The 18,943-nt window shown below is 37.7% G+C and overlaps 1 protein-coding gene across 1 annotated transcript; it reads right to left on the reverse strand.

The window, feature by feature from the left end:
* Positions 1–3,302: 3,302 nt before the first annotated feature.
* On the reverse strand, positions 3,303–9,218 carry LOC149255936 (guard cell S-type anion channel SLAC1-like). Its single transcript, XM_089460601.1, has 4 exons — positions 8,927–9,218; positions 7,010–7,783; positions 6,882–6,913; positions 3,303–4,222 (listed from the first exon to the last, which is right to left on the reverse strand). The coding sequence occupies exons 1-4, from the start codon at positions 9,086–9,088 to the stop codon at positions 3,733–3,735; spliced, it is 1,458 nt and encodes a 485-aa protein (XP_089316727.1). The 5' UTR covers positions 9,089–9,218; the 3' UTR covers positions 3,303–3,732.
* Positions 9,219–18,943: the final 9,725 nt, after the last annotated feature.

Genomic DNA, 18,943 nt, shown 5'->3' on the forward strand with positions numbered 1-18,943 from the left:
GACACCTTGTTTTGATTAGATAGTAACCTTGAAAAACTATGATGTTAAACGTTGTTTCTTGAGCATTTGGAACACTAATGAAAACTGATCTATGCATCATACAGTATCCCGAACTGAAGCATGTCAATATGTGACCCCTGGTTTGCCTTTCCTTGCAGTCCGACGTTCCCTTCTTCCGTTTGCAAACTGGTGGGTTACTTTTCCCTCTTCGAACTCATTCGTGTAGTTCGTTTCATTCCTCCTTCCAGTTTCCTTGGCGGTTTTGGGAAATGTCATTGCAGGTTGGTAATGTTACCTCGCCCTTCATCATGATTAAGGGTCTTATGGAGCCATGGTTTCACTGCGGGCTTGGTAACCTCCCTTACAGTTTGTCATCATTCAACTCGGAGATTCTGCTTAACGCTGGAGGGTTTCGGTTTCTGCTTGTTGTGGTGACCTGGTGATGGTGATGAGCTGCAGGGGAATGCAGCCAGCGGTTAATTCCCAAATTCCAAATTCGAATTGAGGTGTGAATGGCGGCAAGACGCGATGGAACCCCTGTCAGATGTTTTCATTAAATGCGGAGGGACGTCGTCATTAAATGCGTAGGATGGCGGAGCTGGGCGGAGCTCGCGGAGGGTGGCGGAGCTTTGCGGAGGGTGGCGGAGCTAGGCTGAGGAATTTCCGGTGGCCGGAGCCGGAGGTTTTTCCGAGCGGCGACGGAAACCGGGCCATTCTTCCGCCTGGGTAGACTACTCCATTAGAAATCAACATCTACATTGAAATCAATGCATCTAGTGCAAGCAAAAATCACCATCTACACTGAAATCAATGGATTTAGTATAAGAAATCAAATAGGAATAGAAATCATCTACTTTGAAATTAATGCATCTAGTGAAAGAAATCAAATATCATTAGAAATCAACATCTACACTAAAATCAATGCCTCTAGTGCAAGCAATCAAATAGGATTAGAAATCACCATCTACACTGAAATCAATGCATCTAGTGTAAAAAAATATTCTTCCCTCTCTCCCCCTCCATCTATATCTATATCTCCCTCCACCTCTCCTTATTTTCTCTCTATCTCACCCCCCCAAACACATATGCTCTCTCACTCCATATCTATCAATCTCTTTGTTCCTCCCTCCCTCTATCCATCTCTCTCTTCTTCCCTCTCTCCACCTCCCATATATATCTCTATCTCTCTTTGTCTCTTTATATTACCCCCAAAACACACACTCTCTTTCTCCAATCTATATATCTATCCCTCCCTCCTCTTCTTCCTCTCTCTCGCTCTCTCTCTTTCCCTTCTCTCCCTCTCCCCCAATTCTATCTCTATTCCCTCTTGTTGTCCTCTCTCCCTCTCTCTCCATCTTCCTTATCACTCCCTCTCTCTCTCCGCCTTTCTCTCTCCATTTATTTCTTCTTACCTCCCTCTCTCTTCCCCTCCAACTCCATCTATATTTACCTCCCTCTCTCCCTCTCTCCACTCCCTCACATCCTCTCTCTCTCTCTCTCTCTCTCTTCAACTTTGTTACTATATCCCTCTCTCTCTCCTTGTCTCCCATATTATCTCCATATTTCCTTCTTTGTCTCTTTATCTCACCTCCAAACATACACTCTCTCTCTCTATCTCTCCCGTGTCACTTCCTCTCTCTCTCCACTTCTCACTCTCTATGTATTTCTTCTTCCCTCCCTCTCTCCCCCTCCAACTCCATCTCTCTATCCCTCCCTCTCTCCCTCTATCTCTCCTCCTCTCTCTCATCCCTCCTCTCTCTCCCTTTCTATCCTACCTCCCTCTCTCTTCCCCCATCTCTCTCTCTCTCCAATCCTCTATCTTCCCCCATAACTCTCCTCCTCTCTCTCAAGTCATGTCTCTTGTCCTTCCTCTCTCTCCCTTTCTCTCTTACCTCCCTCTCTCTCTCTCTCTTCCCTCCAATCCTCTCTCTTCCCCCATCACTCACTCTCTCTCTCTCTCTCTCTCTCTTTTCCCTCCAATACTCTCTCTTCTCCCATTCCTCTCTCTCTCTCTCCCTCTCTCTCTCCAACTATGTTACTATATCCCTCCTTCTCTCCTCTCTCATATCCCCCTTCTCTCCATCTCTACTTCTTAGTATCTTTATCTCACCCCTAAACACACACTCTCTCTCTCTCCATATCTCCCTTGTCACTCCCTCTCTCTCTCCACTTCTCACTCTATATGTATTTATTCTTCCTTCCCTCTCCCCCCTCCAAATCCATCTCTCTATCCCTCCCTCTCTCCGGTCTTGTCTCTCCTACCTCCCTCCTCTCCCGCCCTCTCCTACCTCCCTCCTCTCTCTCTCTCTCTCTCTCTCTCTCTCTCTCTCTCTCTCTATCTATCTATCTATCTATCTGCCCTCTAATCCTCACACAATCTCCCTCCCTCTCTCCTTATCTCTCTCACGCCTCAATCTTTGTGTCTCCCTCTTCCTCTCTTACCCTTCTCTACCTCTCTCACTCCTCTCCCTCTCTCTCTTCATTCCTCCTCTCCCTTGACACTCCCCCTATCTCTCCACCTCTATCACTCTATGTCTTTGTTCTTCCCTCCCACATATATCTAGAGTTAATATATATCATGATATATATATTATAATATAACAAATTTAATATTGTATTAATCCAAAGTTATTAAATTTAATAATAGTAATATTAGGGTTAATAATATTTTTTTTGCATGGTATTAATAATCATTTGGCACATAGTATTTGGCCCATAGGCTTCACCTAAATAAAATCTCTTTTTTGAGTGTTGGTAAATATAAAGAGTTTATGGGGTAAATATAAAAAAATATTTTATTTATTTATCATATCTTTTTTATTTACCATGGTATTTGGTCCATAATCTTGCTATATAATTAGACGTTGATTTCTAACCCCATTTGATATATTTTTATTTATTTACCGTACTTCATTATACCTCTTTTATATTTATGTATTTACCATACCTCTTTTATAAATATGGTATTTGGCCCATGATATTCATAATAATTTTTCCCATGGTATTCGGCTGGTATATTGTGTTTATACATAATAACAATTAAATTAATTTTTAAATAGGATCAACATTAGATTTAAAATATTAAATGTTAAACCTAACATGTTAAATGTTTACTCTTAAAATCTACCGATTTTACCTCAGGTTATATAAAATGATTGTAGGTACAATAATGAGTAAAACATTTAACCCCTCCAAAATTGGGTATCTAAATCTCTTTCCATATACGCTAAACATCCAAATTGGCATCTATAAAAGCTTTTTATACTCAATAAACATCCAAGTTGACATGTAGACTTTTAAAATATAAAAACATTTGGTGCCAAGTTCAAATTAGAATGGAATAATGAAAACTTCCCCACACTATTGGTTACAGAAACCCTAATATTTGAACGACGAAAATATATTGCAAACGCGTACACGAAATTATTATCCAAAACAGTGGACATATGTTGCAATACTGACACAGTATAGGAATCAGACACACCGACCAGCTTTCATCACAAGTGGGAACCGACCAGTTTTCATCACAGTGGGAAGAAAAAGTCATTCCAACAAATCTCATTCCATGAAAAACAAAGATCCCATTCATGATCTTGAGAGTTGAGAATCCAACCAATTCTCATTCCTGCTGATCAAATAGCTCTCTGTTTGTCATTAGCTCCACCAACAATAATGTAGTATTGTTAAAAACAGTAGAGAACCAAGAGAAAATAAAAGTACAGCAAAGGAAAATTAATCTCGGGGAACAATATGAACAGCATTTTTTAGGCAAGCTGATTTGTCCAACATTTGCTCCTCGTCTGCATGACGCTGATCGTCTACTAAGATATTGTCTGGATATACTGGTGTTTCTCTGCGTTGCCCGTGGTTCCTTATTGTAGCTTTCAGCAGCTCGAAACTGGTGCGAACTGGCCCTTTTGGTTTGGTATTGGTTCGTTCAATATCATAAAACTTGAATTTGAGATTGGGAGATGAGTTGATCATATTGTTTCTCTGCTTGGTCGTTATTGCGATGGCCATGTCGTTGGGGAAGAGAGTTTTCCAAACGAAGGCGTGCAAGAGAGTTGTGACGAAGAGACTGAAGACTGTAACAGAGGCAATGGTAGAAAGAAGTACAGCCAAGACGTGTGTGGAAAGATGGGGTACTTGCTCTGAGTATCTTATTGTCGCTATTGATGTCGATGTCATTGGGTAGGTGTATGCCCACCATGAAATAGAGAACCTGCAAAAAGGAAGCCATGGCGTTCATTTATATTCACCAGTTTCATCAGTGTCAATTGCTGATAGGATTAGGTTAAATTAAGAAATATGGATACAGATAACAAGTATGCAACACACCATACATTTAAATTGCAGCTCAGGAGAAGGATGGTATTGAGATTAAAACTGCAGTCTAAAAGGAATAAATGTAAGAAAAGAAAAACGAAATTTTATACAAGGCAGTAAATAGAGGGTTCATGAGAGATTTAGCATTCGTTAAACTACGATACATTATGGTATAAGCAACGATTACGACTTCTAGCAGTAAGGTACATAGAAATTGGGGAAACTTAAAAAAAAAAAAAGTAAACTGCAGGGAAATTGAAAACTTAATAAGTGTTGCAGATATGCAGAGGAAGGGAAAAAAATGAAAAATGAAAGAGGGAGATTGGATCTCTGGGAGGCATGGTTTGAATGGTGCTCAGTTTTGGCTAAGATCCTTTTGTGAATTTGTGGGGTATATGGCTTGGTAAGAATAAAGGGGAACTTTTAAGGATCGTTTTACTTTTCCAGATATCACAGCAACTCAATGGATAATTATAGTAGACTTTCTGCCCAATGACCCAACTCAAGTTTCAAACAGATCATTATAGCAACACTGTTACACAAGCTGGGATAGATAAGTCAAGGCTATGGGATTTTTTTGAGGGGCAGCCCAGTTGAGCTTAGACTTTGTTGGGCTGGTGCAATATTATTTTTGATAGTCTCATTTCTTCCATATAAAAATGGAACTAGGTGAAAGTTCAAACAATTTAGCAGAATTAATGGTATTAAGTATTTTTTGCCCGGCAAAACTTTCACTCTGCAAATTAAACTTTCACTCTGCAAATTTTTGAAGACTCAAATTTGATAGATTGCAAAGGCGATGTCTATACTTGTAACGGTTTTTAGAATGCCTTTTTGATATTTTTAAATAAATTTATCAGATATATACATATACATATGATAATAGAATGTGATTTTATTTCCTATAATAAAATTAAGCATTTTTCCTGGAAAATTAAAAAAAAAAAAAAAAAAACAATATAAAATCTGTGGGCAAAAATATATCTAAGGAGAAGGTGGTTTCAAAAGGATTGAAGTGGCGTGTTTGTGGACATTGTTTTATTTTGCTAAAGGTAGCTTGTACATTGCACGCCCGTTGGGTTGTGTTTATTTCTGTTTTATTCTTTCCCATTTAACAAAAATTTTTAATTATTAAATTATACATTTTTAACTAAAATTCTTTATAAAATTATTTCATTTATATAATTATATATTTATATATAGGTATGGTCATTAACTATCTTCTTTTAAATAGTCAATTTGATTTTTTGACTGTCCTTATTAACTATCTTCTTTTAAATAGTCAATTTGATTTTTTGACTGTCCTTTAGTCAAAGCTAGCCGTTGATCTAGATATCTGTTGGAGGCCCTGCTCAGACTATTTAACATGCCAAGCTGGATCTCTTTCTTTAGCTTGTCCTACGATGAGCCACACTTGTTGGTTCGAAACACGTCCACTAAGGTCTTTCTATATGTGATTTACTCCGAATCTCTTCTTATAAGAAATAAGAATATTGAATCCATATTGTTATTTGATTTTAAAATTATATTAATATTAATAATAATTAATAAATTAATTAATTGTTATAAACTAATAAATATATTAAATTAATCAATAAAAGTTAATAGATATTAATAGGGTTAAAATATTAATAATACTTAATTAATAAAGTTAGTAAATATTAATACTTAATTAATAATACTTAATTAATAAAGTTAATAATTTGATAATGAATTAACAGTAATTAACATTAATAATAATTAATATATTAATTAATTGTTATATTAATTAATATATTAAGCTAATTAATATAAAAGTAAATGTTAAAATTGTTAATAAATCAAAATTAATGATGATAAAAAATATTAGTAGAGTTAAAAATATTAATAATACCTAATTAATACGGTTAATATATTAAATTAGTAATTACTTAATAATTAATTAACCTCAATTAATATTAATAATAAATATTAATGGACATTATTCTTCAACTCGCTTAAAACTGAGGCAAAACTGTAAAGTCAGACCATTCTGATGGAATGTGCAGAGACAGGTAAACTAATGATAAAGCGCAAACATATTTTGAACAATATCTTTCATATCGATTGATTCTAAGAAAAAGCAGTGATAAAGCAGGCGCCATCTTTTATTCTGGAGAATACTGGAAGACAGTACCAAACATAATAAAAGTATAAATAATAATACCAAAATAATCCCGAATGTAAATTTATATAATCATAATGTTATTTAGAAGAATAAATTTCTATAATCATAAAAGTATAAATAATAATACCAAAATAATCCCGAATGTAAATTTATATAATCATAATGTTATTTAGAAGAATAAATTTCTATAATCATAATGTTATTGAGAAAATTCTTCTAGTAAATCATATTTCAATATTTTTTTTCTTGTAGACTAGTTTTGAACCACTCAATATGGTTTATCAATTCACACTGAGTGGTTTGAAACTGGTCCCAGAAATAATATTGAAATGTCCCAACAATATCAAGATAATTGATGCCTTTGAATATAAGAAAATCTCTGAAATAGTGGCAGCATTAAGATGATTACCTGAACCCTCGGAACAACTTGATGCGCACAACCTGCACCATAAAATAGAAAGGATCGTTTACAGTTCAAGTAGTATAAACACAAAGTCTAGTTTAAGCAACCAAAATAAAGCATCTACTTATACTTACCAGAGAAGTATAGATGAACAGTGAAACAAAATACATGATGCGTGAAACTGTATCAAATTCTCCAAAAATTGTCTCCCAGGCCCAGCTTGCAGTGGCAGGAGCAGCCAAAAATAGAAAAAATACTGGATGGAGTTCCTTGGGCAGCGTTTCACTGGTAGGCAACCTCTGGTAGAGTGTCACGAACAATACTAAGTAATGGGCCAGCCCTACGGCCCATAAGAATTTTGCAGGCTCCATCCAGCCCAAGCGAGCCGCTAATAGAGATCCTACAAAGTTTCCCACCACAGACAAGTGTGTAGACGGGTTGGCTACCTTTGATAATCTTTTCTCTCCTCCAGATAGCCATTGACCATATATTTTGAGCTCCAAAATCAGCAAAGGAGCCATGAAAATGCACCACAACGATGGATGGACGGACTTTGCTATTGCTGGAGGTACTGCTATAGTTAGCGTCATACAGGCAACCCATGGCGCAAAGAAGAAATTCACCCTCACTGGATGGCAAAACTCCCTCTTGACAGCTTCGAAATGATAAATAATTTTGAGGAAATAAGTGCAGAAAACAAGGATTAGTATACACACTGAAAGTAACCAGAGAGCTAAATTTATCTGCGGTGGGATATGGAGGAAATTAACAGCGGGAGAGGTGGCGAGATCCTTCCATAACGATGCTTGGCTTGCCAACCCTATGCACATTCCGAAAAATGCATTCGGAAATCTCAGAAGAAACGGCCATTTTTTATCCACGGGAGGAAGTCCAAGTTTCTCACGGTCCTGAAAGCAAAGGAAGGAAAAACATCAAAACCAAACCACCAACAAACCTCTAGGTCACATATAAATTAATGCGTAGGTCAGGAGAACTTCTCAGTGCTCCAGGGATTGAGAAATTGAACTTGGAAACCAGAACTTCTCACTGTTTAATAGATTCAGTATACTATATAAGACTTTAGTCGGCCCAAATACCTATATAATAATCTCACTCCTCTTCACAGACTCATTACAGCTCGTCTGATCACCTTCGGAAGGTTATCTCATAAATTCTAATATGTATTAAATGGGTTGTTTGTGTGAACTTGAAATACACAGAATTTCTTCAAAGCTGGAGGTTATCTCATAAATTCCAATATTTGTGAAGTGGGTTATTTGTATGTTCTTGAGTTACACATTTTTTTCAAAGCTATACTAGATTCTCTGCAGGTATTCTGTAATTAAGTCTATATATTGGATAACAGTCGCAAGGAATAGAATCTTTGTCAACCCTACTCATATGGGATGAAAAGCAATGCTAAAGTTTTTATGGCTACTTCAATTTTTCTATAGATTTCACACCATGAAACTATATATAAATTATATAATTGCTCCCTATCCCCATGTACAAGATTAATTATCTGTATAAAGTTCAAACATGAGTGCATCCTAAATCTTCATGACTTGCAGATAGGCATGAGACAAATACTATACATAAACACACAGTGAACCAATATACAAAGAATTCATGCTTCACTTACTTCATACAAAGTTACAAACTATAAAATGCACTACACTTCTCTAATTTCTAAAATACTATTGTTCCTCATAAAATTTTGCTATCTCACTTCGACTATTATCTCACAGATAATTACTACTGCCAAATATTTCGAGGTCTCACGGACACTGGATATGTCTCAGGAAATGACTACCTCCAAAGAATTTGATATCTCATGGGCTCTGGATATCTCACAAGAAACTACTACCTCCAAAGAATTTCATATCTCGCATCACAAACCAAAATCAAAATTAAAATAAAGATATATATCAGAAACGTGGATCCTGAGCAATTTATGCATCACTACATCCGCACATAAACAAATATAGCCTGAAATTATAGATCTACTAATAATATGGTGAAAGTTAAACATATATCTATAGTCTTCTCACCCTTAGAACTTCAAGCTCGGGCCCCTCCAATGCCTGAAAGTATCTCGCTGCAGGAATTTCAAAACTGACTGATTCCAGAAATACAGATCTAGCATCCCGGTGCCCCGGTCCATATATTTCAACACTTCTCTCCTCATCTGTGAGAGAGTTCTGGTTTTCCATTACAGACTGCAATATTAGGTGGTATATATCGTCCTATTGATTCTTGAGTTGTTGCTCTGTCTCTTCAAACACATAATTTATAGGCTTAGAGCGTCCTCTCTCGATGAATCTGGAGTAGTAGCTCTTGAGGATGGCATTGCTGTTACTCCTCTTGATGGGACAGAACTACTTTGATCTACTTACATTAACATTTTCATTTTCAAACCAATTTAAAAGTTCAAAACTTTTTGGCATGGAACGAGACTTGTTTGACTGCGGCTACGTATCATCTATAACAGCCCTTTATCCCAGGGCCAAGCATTATCCAAAAGTCGAAGATGATAGGAAGTTCTGTAGCTGATGTAGGTGATAGAGAAGTGTGGGGTCTGCACCCATGACAAAACAACAGGATCCATAATTTTAATTCCACTGTGCCTTGAAGCTCCTCCTTACTTCAAAATCTTTCTGATTCTCAAGGTGGATTTATATTTTCTTTTTCTAGTTATTGTGGTTTATCAGTGGCTTGTAAAAATTATCTATCTCAAATTTAAGGTAAGTTCCAAACCAAATATGATATTGGTGTATAAGTTTCTTTTATTCATAAAACAAAGACCCACCTCCACTCACTCAGTAATTTAACTGCTAAATCTACAAAAACATACATATTACTTCTTCATAACACATTTACAAAATTTATCATAGTGTAACAGATAATCAATTTAAACCAACCAATTCCTACTTATTACCAATTCAGGCAGAACACCCATATTTGTTTAAATATTGTAGGATAGATCTTGATTCAGTTACTAGGCATTGACAGTAAAAACTTGTTACTTGAAAACGGAGCTATCAAAAGAATAAAACAATCATAAATCATATCAAGAAGTTGAAACGAACACCAAATGCAAGTTGTGCAAGGAAAGTTCCAGTTGAAATATACATTCTCAAATGAAAAAGAGATCAAAACTGTTCCATCACCCGGTTTATGGAATCGGTTCCTATCGGGCATTGCCTGCATTATACGTATGAATGACTCAACGGGTCCCAAATCTGCAATCAGTACTTGTTGCATTAAATGCCATCACGAGCGCTATAGTAAGAGCAAAAGATGGGCAGCATCGCTACCACACACGATCTTAAGGTGAAATCAAGTATACAATAGAGCCAACGAACATTAAATCCTTAATTATCTCGATATGTCTTCCACGTTCCGTCTATATTCATGGTGGTCAACTGCAAGAGCAGACTCTCAGCATCAACTCACGAGTATGCAAGGAATTCCACATGTTGTGACATATGATAGAACATTTATATCACACGAAAGCACATAAATTACACTATCTGATCTCTTTTGTTTTGTCTTAATAGAATATTTATATCACCGTAGAGAACAAAATTTCGTCTTTTTAGGGTTCATACTGCTCCAGATTTACCATGCTCAGTTTTAGGTTGCATATCAATCTATTTTTGATGTTCCATGATTATAACCAGTTTGCGTTTGCGCACGTCATGTTTGCATATCAGATAGCGCTGAAAGCCGAGGAAAAACTCATGAGGAAGCAGTCTGCCAAAGGGAGAGGGACTTTCAGAGGAAAAGGAAGTCAAGGTGGTAGAGGAAGATCTACAGCACCTAGAGATGGAGCTAGCAGTATCTCAACCCAGCATGCACCCAGAGAAGTTGATGCAAGAGGCAGAGGGAGTTTTTCCAGAGGAAGAGGACGCAGAGGAAGAGGCAGAGAATTAAGATGTTACAGATGTAACAAGCTGGGACACAGAGCTTTTGAGTGCCCAGAGAATGCAGACATAAAGCAGAGGAATGCAATTGTTGCTCCAGCTGAAGAAGAAGCACCACCGACAGCGGTAGCAGAAGAAGAAAATACACCAGAAAGAGGAGAATCTCTGGTGGTTAATAAAGTCTTACTTAAGCCAATGAAGGAGGTGGCTCCTGAACCGCCACAAAGGAAAACTTTATTCAGGACAGTGTGCAAAATCCAAGGGAAATGTTGCCAGATGATCATTGATAGTGGCAGCACTGATAATTTGGTCTCTACAGAAGTAGTGGAGAAATTGAAGCTGAAGACAATAAAGCATCCAACACCTTATAACGTGTCATGGTTACAAAAGGGACATCAACTGTTGGTAAGTGAACAATGTGAAGTGGAATTTCAAGTGGGCAAGTACAAAGATAAAATTGTTTGTGATGTGATGCCAATCGACGTGTGTCACATATTGCTTGGAAGACCTTGGCAATATGACAGAGGAGCCATACATGATGGGAAGAGAAACACCTACAAGTTTGGAAAGGATGGTGTTAATCATACATTGTTGCCTTTGCAAGAAGAAGAGGCGCCGGGGCAGAAGACTAGTCCAAAAACTCTGTTGCTTGGAGGGAAGGAATACTTGAAGCAGATTGAAGAAAATGAGGTAAACTTTGCTATAATTTGCAAGCCCAAGGTAATATTGACTTCTACTAAAATTACTGAATTACCCATTGAAATTCAAGAGATGTTGGAGAATTATTGTGATATTATTCTTGATGATTTGCATAATGAATTATCGCTAATTCGAAAAATCAGTCATCATATAGATTTGATTCCTGGAGCAAGCTTACCTAACAAAGCAACATATAGAATGACCCATGCAGAAAACAAAGAAGTTAAGAAACAGGTGCAAGAATTACTTGACAAGGGGTTGATCAAGGAAAGCCTGAGTCCTTGTTTAGTGCCAACAGTGCTGAGCCTGAAGAAAGATGGAGGCTGGAGAATGTTTACAGATTCAAGAGCCATCAATAAGATTACAATCAGGTATAGATTTCCGTTACCCAGAATTGAAGATTTAATGGATTGCTTGTCTGGTGCAAAATATTTTTCAAAGTTAGATCTTAAAAGTGGCTATCATCAGATAAGGATAAGAGAAGGGGATGAATGGAAAACCACTTTTAAGACCAATGAAGGATTATATGAGTGGAGAGTGATGCCTTTTGGGTTGTCCAATGCACCAAGTACATTCATGAGGCTTATGAATGAAGTTCTTAAAGAATTCATTGGTAAATTTGTAATAGTATATCTGGACGATATATTAGTCTATGGCAGGTCCAAGGAGGAGAACTTGAGGCATTTACATTATGTCTTACAGAAGCTACAGCAAGAAAAATTATTGTTGAATCTGAAGAAATGTTTATTCATGAAAGAGGAGCTGGTGTACTTGGGATTTGTTATCTCAGCTGAAGGATTAAAGATGGATCCAGAAAAGATCAAAGCAATTGTGGAGTGGCCATCACCCAAGAGTATTTTTGAGGTAAGGAGTTTTCATGGTCTTGCTAGTTTTTATAGAAAATTCATTAAGAATTTTAGTAAGATTAATGCACCTATTATTGAGACCATAAAGAAGGATAAACAACCATTTAAGTGGACTGCTGAAGCAGAGAGAAATTTTCAGCTGTTAAAGAGGAAAATAACTGAAAAGCCTGTTTTGATTCTTCCTGATTTTAACAAAACTTTTCAAGTTAAGTGTGATGCCAGCGTTGAAGCAATTGGAGGAGTTTTGAGCCAAGAAGATAGACCAATAGCTTATTTCAGTGGAAATCTAAATGATGCCAAAAGGAAGTATTCTTCTTATGATAAGGAGTTTTATGCAGTTGTGCAGGCACTAAAGAAGTGGAGGCATTATTTAATGTCGAAGGAATTTATCCTTTATTCAGATAACCATGCATTGCAGTTTATAATGCAGCAGCCAAAACTCAGCCAGAGACATGCTAAATGGGTAGAGTATCTTCAAGGCTTTCATTTTGTGTTGAAGCATATAACTGGACAATCAAACAAAGTCGCAGATGCCTTAAGTAGGAGAAGTGTATTGCTGCAAGAAAGTAAAATCCAAGTGTTGGGTTTTGATTTTCTTAAAGAATTATATGAGACCGATTAAGATTTTAAAGAGGCATTTGAGGCTTGTAAGAATCCTATTTTGGTGGGCAAGAGCAAGTGGCTGGATTATTTTATACAAGAGGGACTGTTATTTAAAAAAAATCAGTTGTGCATACCCAACTGTTCAATGAGAGAGAATTTAATCAAAGAGAAGCATAGTGGAGGACTTGCAGGACATTTTGGTAGAGAGAAAATCTTTGAACAGCTCAACAGATTTTACTTCTGGCAGAAAATGAAATCTGAAGTAGAGAAGTATGTAAGAAATTGTAAAGTCTGCCAGTATGCAAAAGGAAGGAGCCAGAACACAAGGTTGTATATTCCATTGCCAATTCCAGATAAGCCTTGGGATATGGTAAGTATGGATTTTGTGCTAGGATTGCCAAAGACTCAAAGAGGCTATGATTCAATTTTTGTGGTAGTGGATAGATTTTCAAAAATGGCACACTTTATTCCATGTTATAAAACTAGTGATGCTTCTCACATTGCTAACTTGTTTTTTAAAGAAATTGTAAGATTACATGGATTGCCCAAAAGTATCGTTTCAGACAAGGACTCAAAATTCGTTGGAAATTTCTGGAGAACGCTATGGAAGAAGCTGGGAACTAAATTAAATTTCAGTTCTGCCTATCATCCACAAACTGATGGACAGACTGAATTTGTAAATAGAAGTTTAGGCAATCTTTTAAGGAGCTTTACTGCAGAACATCCAAAGAAATGGGATCAAGTGTTACCACAAGTTGAATATGCATATAATGATTCACCCAACAGGAGCACAAGACAGAGCCCATTCCATATTGTTTATGGAATGCACCCAAGGGGAATATCTGAATTAAGGAATTTGGGAAAAGAAGAAATGAGAAGTGCAGAAGGTGAAGACTTTGCTTCAAGAATGCAGACGATACATGAACAGGTGAAACAGCAGCTACAAGACAGCAACATTCAATATAAAACTAGAGCAGACACGAGGAGAAGAGAAGTGAACTTTGAAGTTGGAGACTTGGTTTTAGCACACCTCAGAAAGGAGAGATTTCCAAAGGGAGAGTATAATAAGTTAAAATCCAAGAAAATTGGACCATGTAGAATACTGAGGAAATTCTCTGCAAATGCTTATGAAATTGAAGTACCACCTGGTGTGGGAATATCACCAATTTTTAATGTTGCAGACTTGTACAAATATGAGAATGAAGCTGCAGATGATACAACACAGGATCAAAAGACTCCGGAGATTGACTGGGTAAAATAGTTACCCACAGCCAAGGATTTACAGCCAGAAAGAATTCTGGATAAGAAAGTGTATAAGAAGACAAGGGCATGAGAGTATTTCCAGTATCTGGTGAAATAGAAGGGACAGCCGATCGCTGAAGCTACTTGGGTTACGGAAGACATTCTACAGAAATTGGGCAAATCTATAGATGAGCTCATGGACAGGAGCCCATGAAGAATTTTGTCCTCAGGAGTCTGATGCAGGAGCATGTGACTCAGAGGGGAAAAGTCTTCCAAATTATTCAAAAAATCCAAAAATAATATACAGGGAAGGGAGTGGGGTCCTTTAGCCTACAATTTCTATGTTTTTTAGTTAAAAGATAGAATAGAATCTAGCAATAAAACATGCTATTTATGCTCAGCTGTAACAAATCTTTTCAAGCTTTAAATCATTCTGTAAAGCATGCTTTTCTTTGTATCGGATAAGGACCGAGAAGGCCTATCCTTAGTTATAAATAAAGAGGCATCGAAGCTCTCAAAGGGGAGAGAAGAGAGGAGCGAGTGCCAAGCATTATTATTGAAACTTTTCTCTCGGCGTTCTTAATCCAATGGGTTCTGGTAATATGTATGCATAATTTATCACTTTGTGTATTGACAGTGTGAAATTGTTTTACTGTTTCCGCTTGATACACCTGCTGTGTAAACTGGCATTTGGTCGTTTTCCTTTTCATTTATGTGTCCGTAGGCCCTTAGTTGCATTTTTCGCAAATATTTCAGTTTACTTTAAAGATTCATACATTAAGCGGCACTGTAGTGGATGTCAACTACTATTCATATTGGTTCATAACCCATCGGGTCCAAACCAAATATTGCGTCGGAAGGAGAGGCCTTAACATTGCGAAAACTCCGATATCCCGAAGCTAATTTGTTATAGAGTTTGGTTTATAATCCTTTCGGGTCCGAAAGGAACCCTCGGCACAGTTAAGTTGGCGAGCTCCGAAATCCAGAGCCGAAATATAATATATCATAGTTAAATGGTTTCGACGGGTCCGTAAGGTCCATTGTGTTAACAACCACCGACGGAAATCGCCGAAAAGGCCGGACCCGAAATTCCTATAGAACGGCTCAGAAAGGGGTCGTCGGGTCCGTCAATTCGGAGGTGGAAGGGCTGTCAATTGTGGCAATCGCCGATAACTGGACCCAGCGAAGTTATTAAAGACTGCATATAAAATGTCAGGTCTGCAAGCTTTGCTTTAGCGATCGCGATACATATCGGACCCGTATTCAATATAGAGACAGTAGAATAAGGACATCGGGTCCGTAGCATATCAAGCATTGCTCCATATAATCCACCGATATACCAAAGGGATAGCGAGCGCTGATATAAGGAAGACGGGAAATATAAAAGCGCAACTGTGTGTGTGTTAAAGTAATTCTTTAAAATTACTGCCCGATAGATTATATTATGTAAGGCCTCCATTTGCAAAGCGATCGTCGATAGTGTTGGGGGTATAACCCTTCTTATAAGACCTCCGATATTGTGTTGGAATAATTCTTTGAGAATTACTGCCGATACAGATAAAGCCACTGTTTTGCCAATTTGGAATTGGAGGGACAATGAGACTATCAGTTAATGACTGATACTAAAGAGGGACCAGAAAGGGAAGTTGATCAAGACATAGAAGAACTTGCTGGCAGATTAGGGAGATTGTCTCTAACGCCTGCAAACCCTCCATCATTAGTGGTATCAGAGCCATCAACTGACATTGAATTGAATCTCAGGAGCGGAAGAAGGATGGCTTTCAGAGTTGGAAGAGGACGAGGACGTGGTGGAAGAGGATGACCTGTTGCAAATGCTGAACTAATGGAAACAGTAGAAGAGCTGCGAGCTAGAGTGGACGCATTAACTTCAGATAGAATTATAGATGATGGAGATGTCAGTGAGCCCGAAATTGAAGCTGCTGAAGAGGAGGAAGCTGTACAGGTTACTCCTGAGATGAGGTTCTTTCAGTCAGTGTTAAAATCTACAGCCATGCCATGGAACCAGTTAGTACCGGTATACCAAGGAGGATTAAACCCAGAAGAAATGATCGTCTGGATTAACAGCATGGAGAAATTCTTTGATTACGAAGAAACAGAAGATGAGAAGAAAGTAAAGTTTGTTGTCACCAAGTTAAAAGGCCATACAGCACTCTGGTGGGATGGTGTACAAGCGGAAAGGAAGAGACTTGGTAAGCAGCCAATCAAGAACTGGAGCCGAATGGTAGCAAAGTTAAGAGGTAAGTTCTTGCCAAGTAATTATCAGCAAACATTGTTTAGACAAATGCAAAATCTTAGACAGAGAGCTTTAACAGTAAAAGAATATACAGAAGAGTTTTATAAAGTAAGCATAAGAGCTAGAGAAGCTCAAGACACAGATGAGAAGGTGGCTAGATATATGAATGGCTTCAGGATGGACATTCAGGATGAGATAAGTTTGCTGTCTCCTAAAACAGTAGAGGAAGCTTATCAGATAGCGCTGAAAGCTGAGGAAAAACTCATGAGGAAGCAGTCTGCCAAAGGGAGAGGGACTTTCAGAGGAAAAGGAAGTCAAGGTGGTAGAGGAAGATCTACAACACCTAGAGATGGAGCTAGCAGTAGCTCAACCCAGCATGCACCCAGAGAAGGTGATGCAAGAGGCAGAGGGAGTTTTTCCAGAGGAAGAGGAGGCAGAGGAAGAGGCAGAGAATTAAGATGTTACAGATGTAACAAGCTGGGACACAGAGCTTTTGAGTGCCCAGAGAATGCAGACATAAAGCAAAGGAATGCAATTTTTGCTCTAGCTGAAGAAGAAGCACCAGCGACAGCGGTAGCAGAAGAAGAAAATACACCAGAAAGAGGAGAATCTCTAGTGGTTAATAAAGTCTTACTTAAGCCAATGAAGGAGGTGGTTGTTGAACCTCCACAAAGGAAAACTTTATTCAGGACAGTGTGCAAAGTCCAAGGGAAATGTTGCCAGATGATCATTGATAGTGGCAGCACTGATAATTTGGTCTCTACAGAAGTAGTGGAGAAATTGAAGCTGAAGACAATAAAGCATCCAACACCTTATAAGGTGTCATGGTTACAAAAGGGACATCAACTGTTGGTAAGTGAACAGTGTGAAGTGGAATTTCAAATGGGCAAGTACAAAGATAAAATTGTTTGTGATGTGATGCCAATGGACGTATGTCACATATTTCTTGGAAGACCTTGGCAATATGACAAAGGAGCCATACATGATGGGAAGAGAAACACCTACAAGTTTGGAAAGGATGGTGTTAATCATACATTGTTGCCTTTGCAAGAAGAAGAGGCGCCAGGGCAGAAGACTACTCCAAAAACTCTTTTGCTTAGAGGGAAGGAATACTTGAAGCAGATTGAAGAAAATGAGGTAAACTTTGCTGTAATTTGCAAGCCCAAGGTAATATTGACTTCTACTAAAATTTCTGAATTACCCATTGAAATTCAAGAAATGTTGGAGAATTATTGTGATATTATTGTTGATGATTTTCCTAATGAATTACCGCCAATTTGAAAAATCAGTCATAATATAGATTTGTTTCCTGGAGCAAGCTTACCTAACAAAGCAGCATATAGAATAACTCCTGCAGAAAACAAAGAAGTTAAGAAATAGGTGCAAGAATTACTTGACAAGGGGTTGATCAAAGAAAGCCTGAGTCCTTGTGCAGTGCCAACAGTGCTGAGCCCGAAGAAAGATGGAGGCTGGAGAATGTGTACAGATTCAAAATATTTTTCAAAGTTAGATCTTAAAAGTGGCTATCATCAGATAAGGATAAGAGAAGGGGATGAACGGAAAACCGCTTTTAAGACCAATTAAGGATTATATGAGTGGAGAGTGATGCCTTTTGGGTTGTCCAATGCACCAAGTACATTCATGAGGCTTATGAATGAAGTTCTTAAATAATTCATTGGTAAATTTGTAATAGTATATCTGGACGATATATTAGTCTATAGCAGGTCCAAGGAGGAGCACTTGAGGCATTTACATTATGTCTTACAGAAGCTACAGCAAGAAAAATTATTGTTGAATTTGAAGAAATGTTTATTCATGAAAGAGGAGTTGGTGTACTTGGGATTTGTTATCTCAGCTGAAGGATTAAAGATGGATCCAGAAAAGATCAAAGCAATTGTGGAGTGGCCTTCACCGAAGAGTATTTTTGAGGTAAGGAGTTTTCATGGTCTTGCTAGTTTTTACAGAAAATTCATTAAGAATTTTAGTAAGATTAATGCACCTATTATTGAGACCATAAAGAAGGATAAACAACCATTTAAGTGGACTGCTGAAGCAGAGAGAAATTTTCAGCTGTTAAAGAGGAAAATAACTGAAAAGCCTGTTTTGGTTCTTCCTGATTTTAACAAAACTTTTCAAGTTAAGTGTGATGCCAGCGCAGAAGCAATTGGAGGGGTTTTAAGCCAAGAAGATAGACCAATAGCTTATTTCAGTGAAAAGCTAAATGATGCCAGAAGGAAGTATTCTTCTTATGATAAGGAGTTTTATGCAGTTGTGTAGGCACTAAAGAAGTGGAGGCATTATTTAATGTCGAAGGAATTTATCCTTTATTCAGATAACCATGCATTGCAGTTTATAATGCAGCAGCCAAAACTCAGCCAGAGACATGCTAAATGGGTAGAGTATCTTCAAGGCTTTCATTTTGTGTTGAAGCATATAACTGGACAATCAAACAAAGTCGCAGATGCCTTAAGTAGGAGA

This window comes from Pinus tabuliformis, chromosome 7 (genome assembly GCF_031772625.1).
Source record: "Pinus tabuliformis cultivar Carrire ecotype Pingquan chromosome 7, CPIR1, whole genome shotgun sequence".
Lineage (NCBI taxonomy): Eukaryota > Viridiplantae > Streptophyta > Pinopsida > Pinales > Pinaceae > Pinus > Pinus tabuliformis.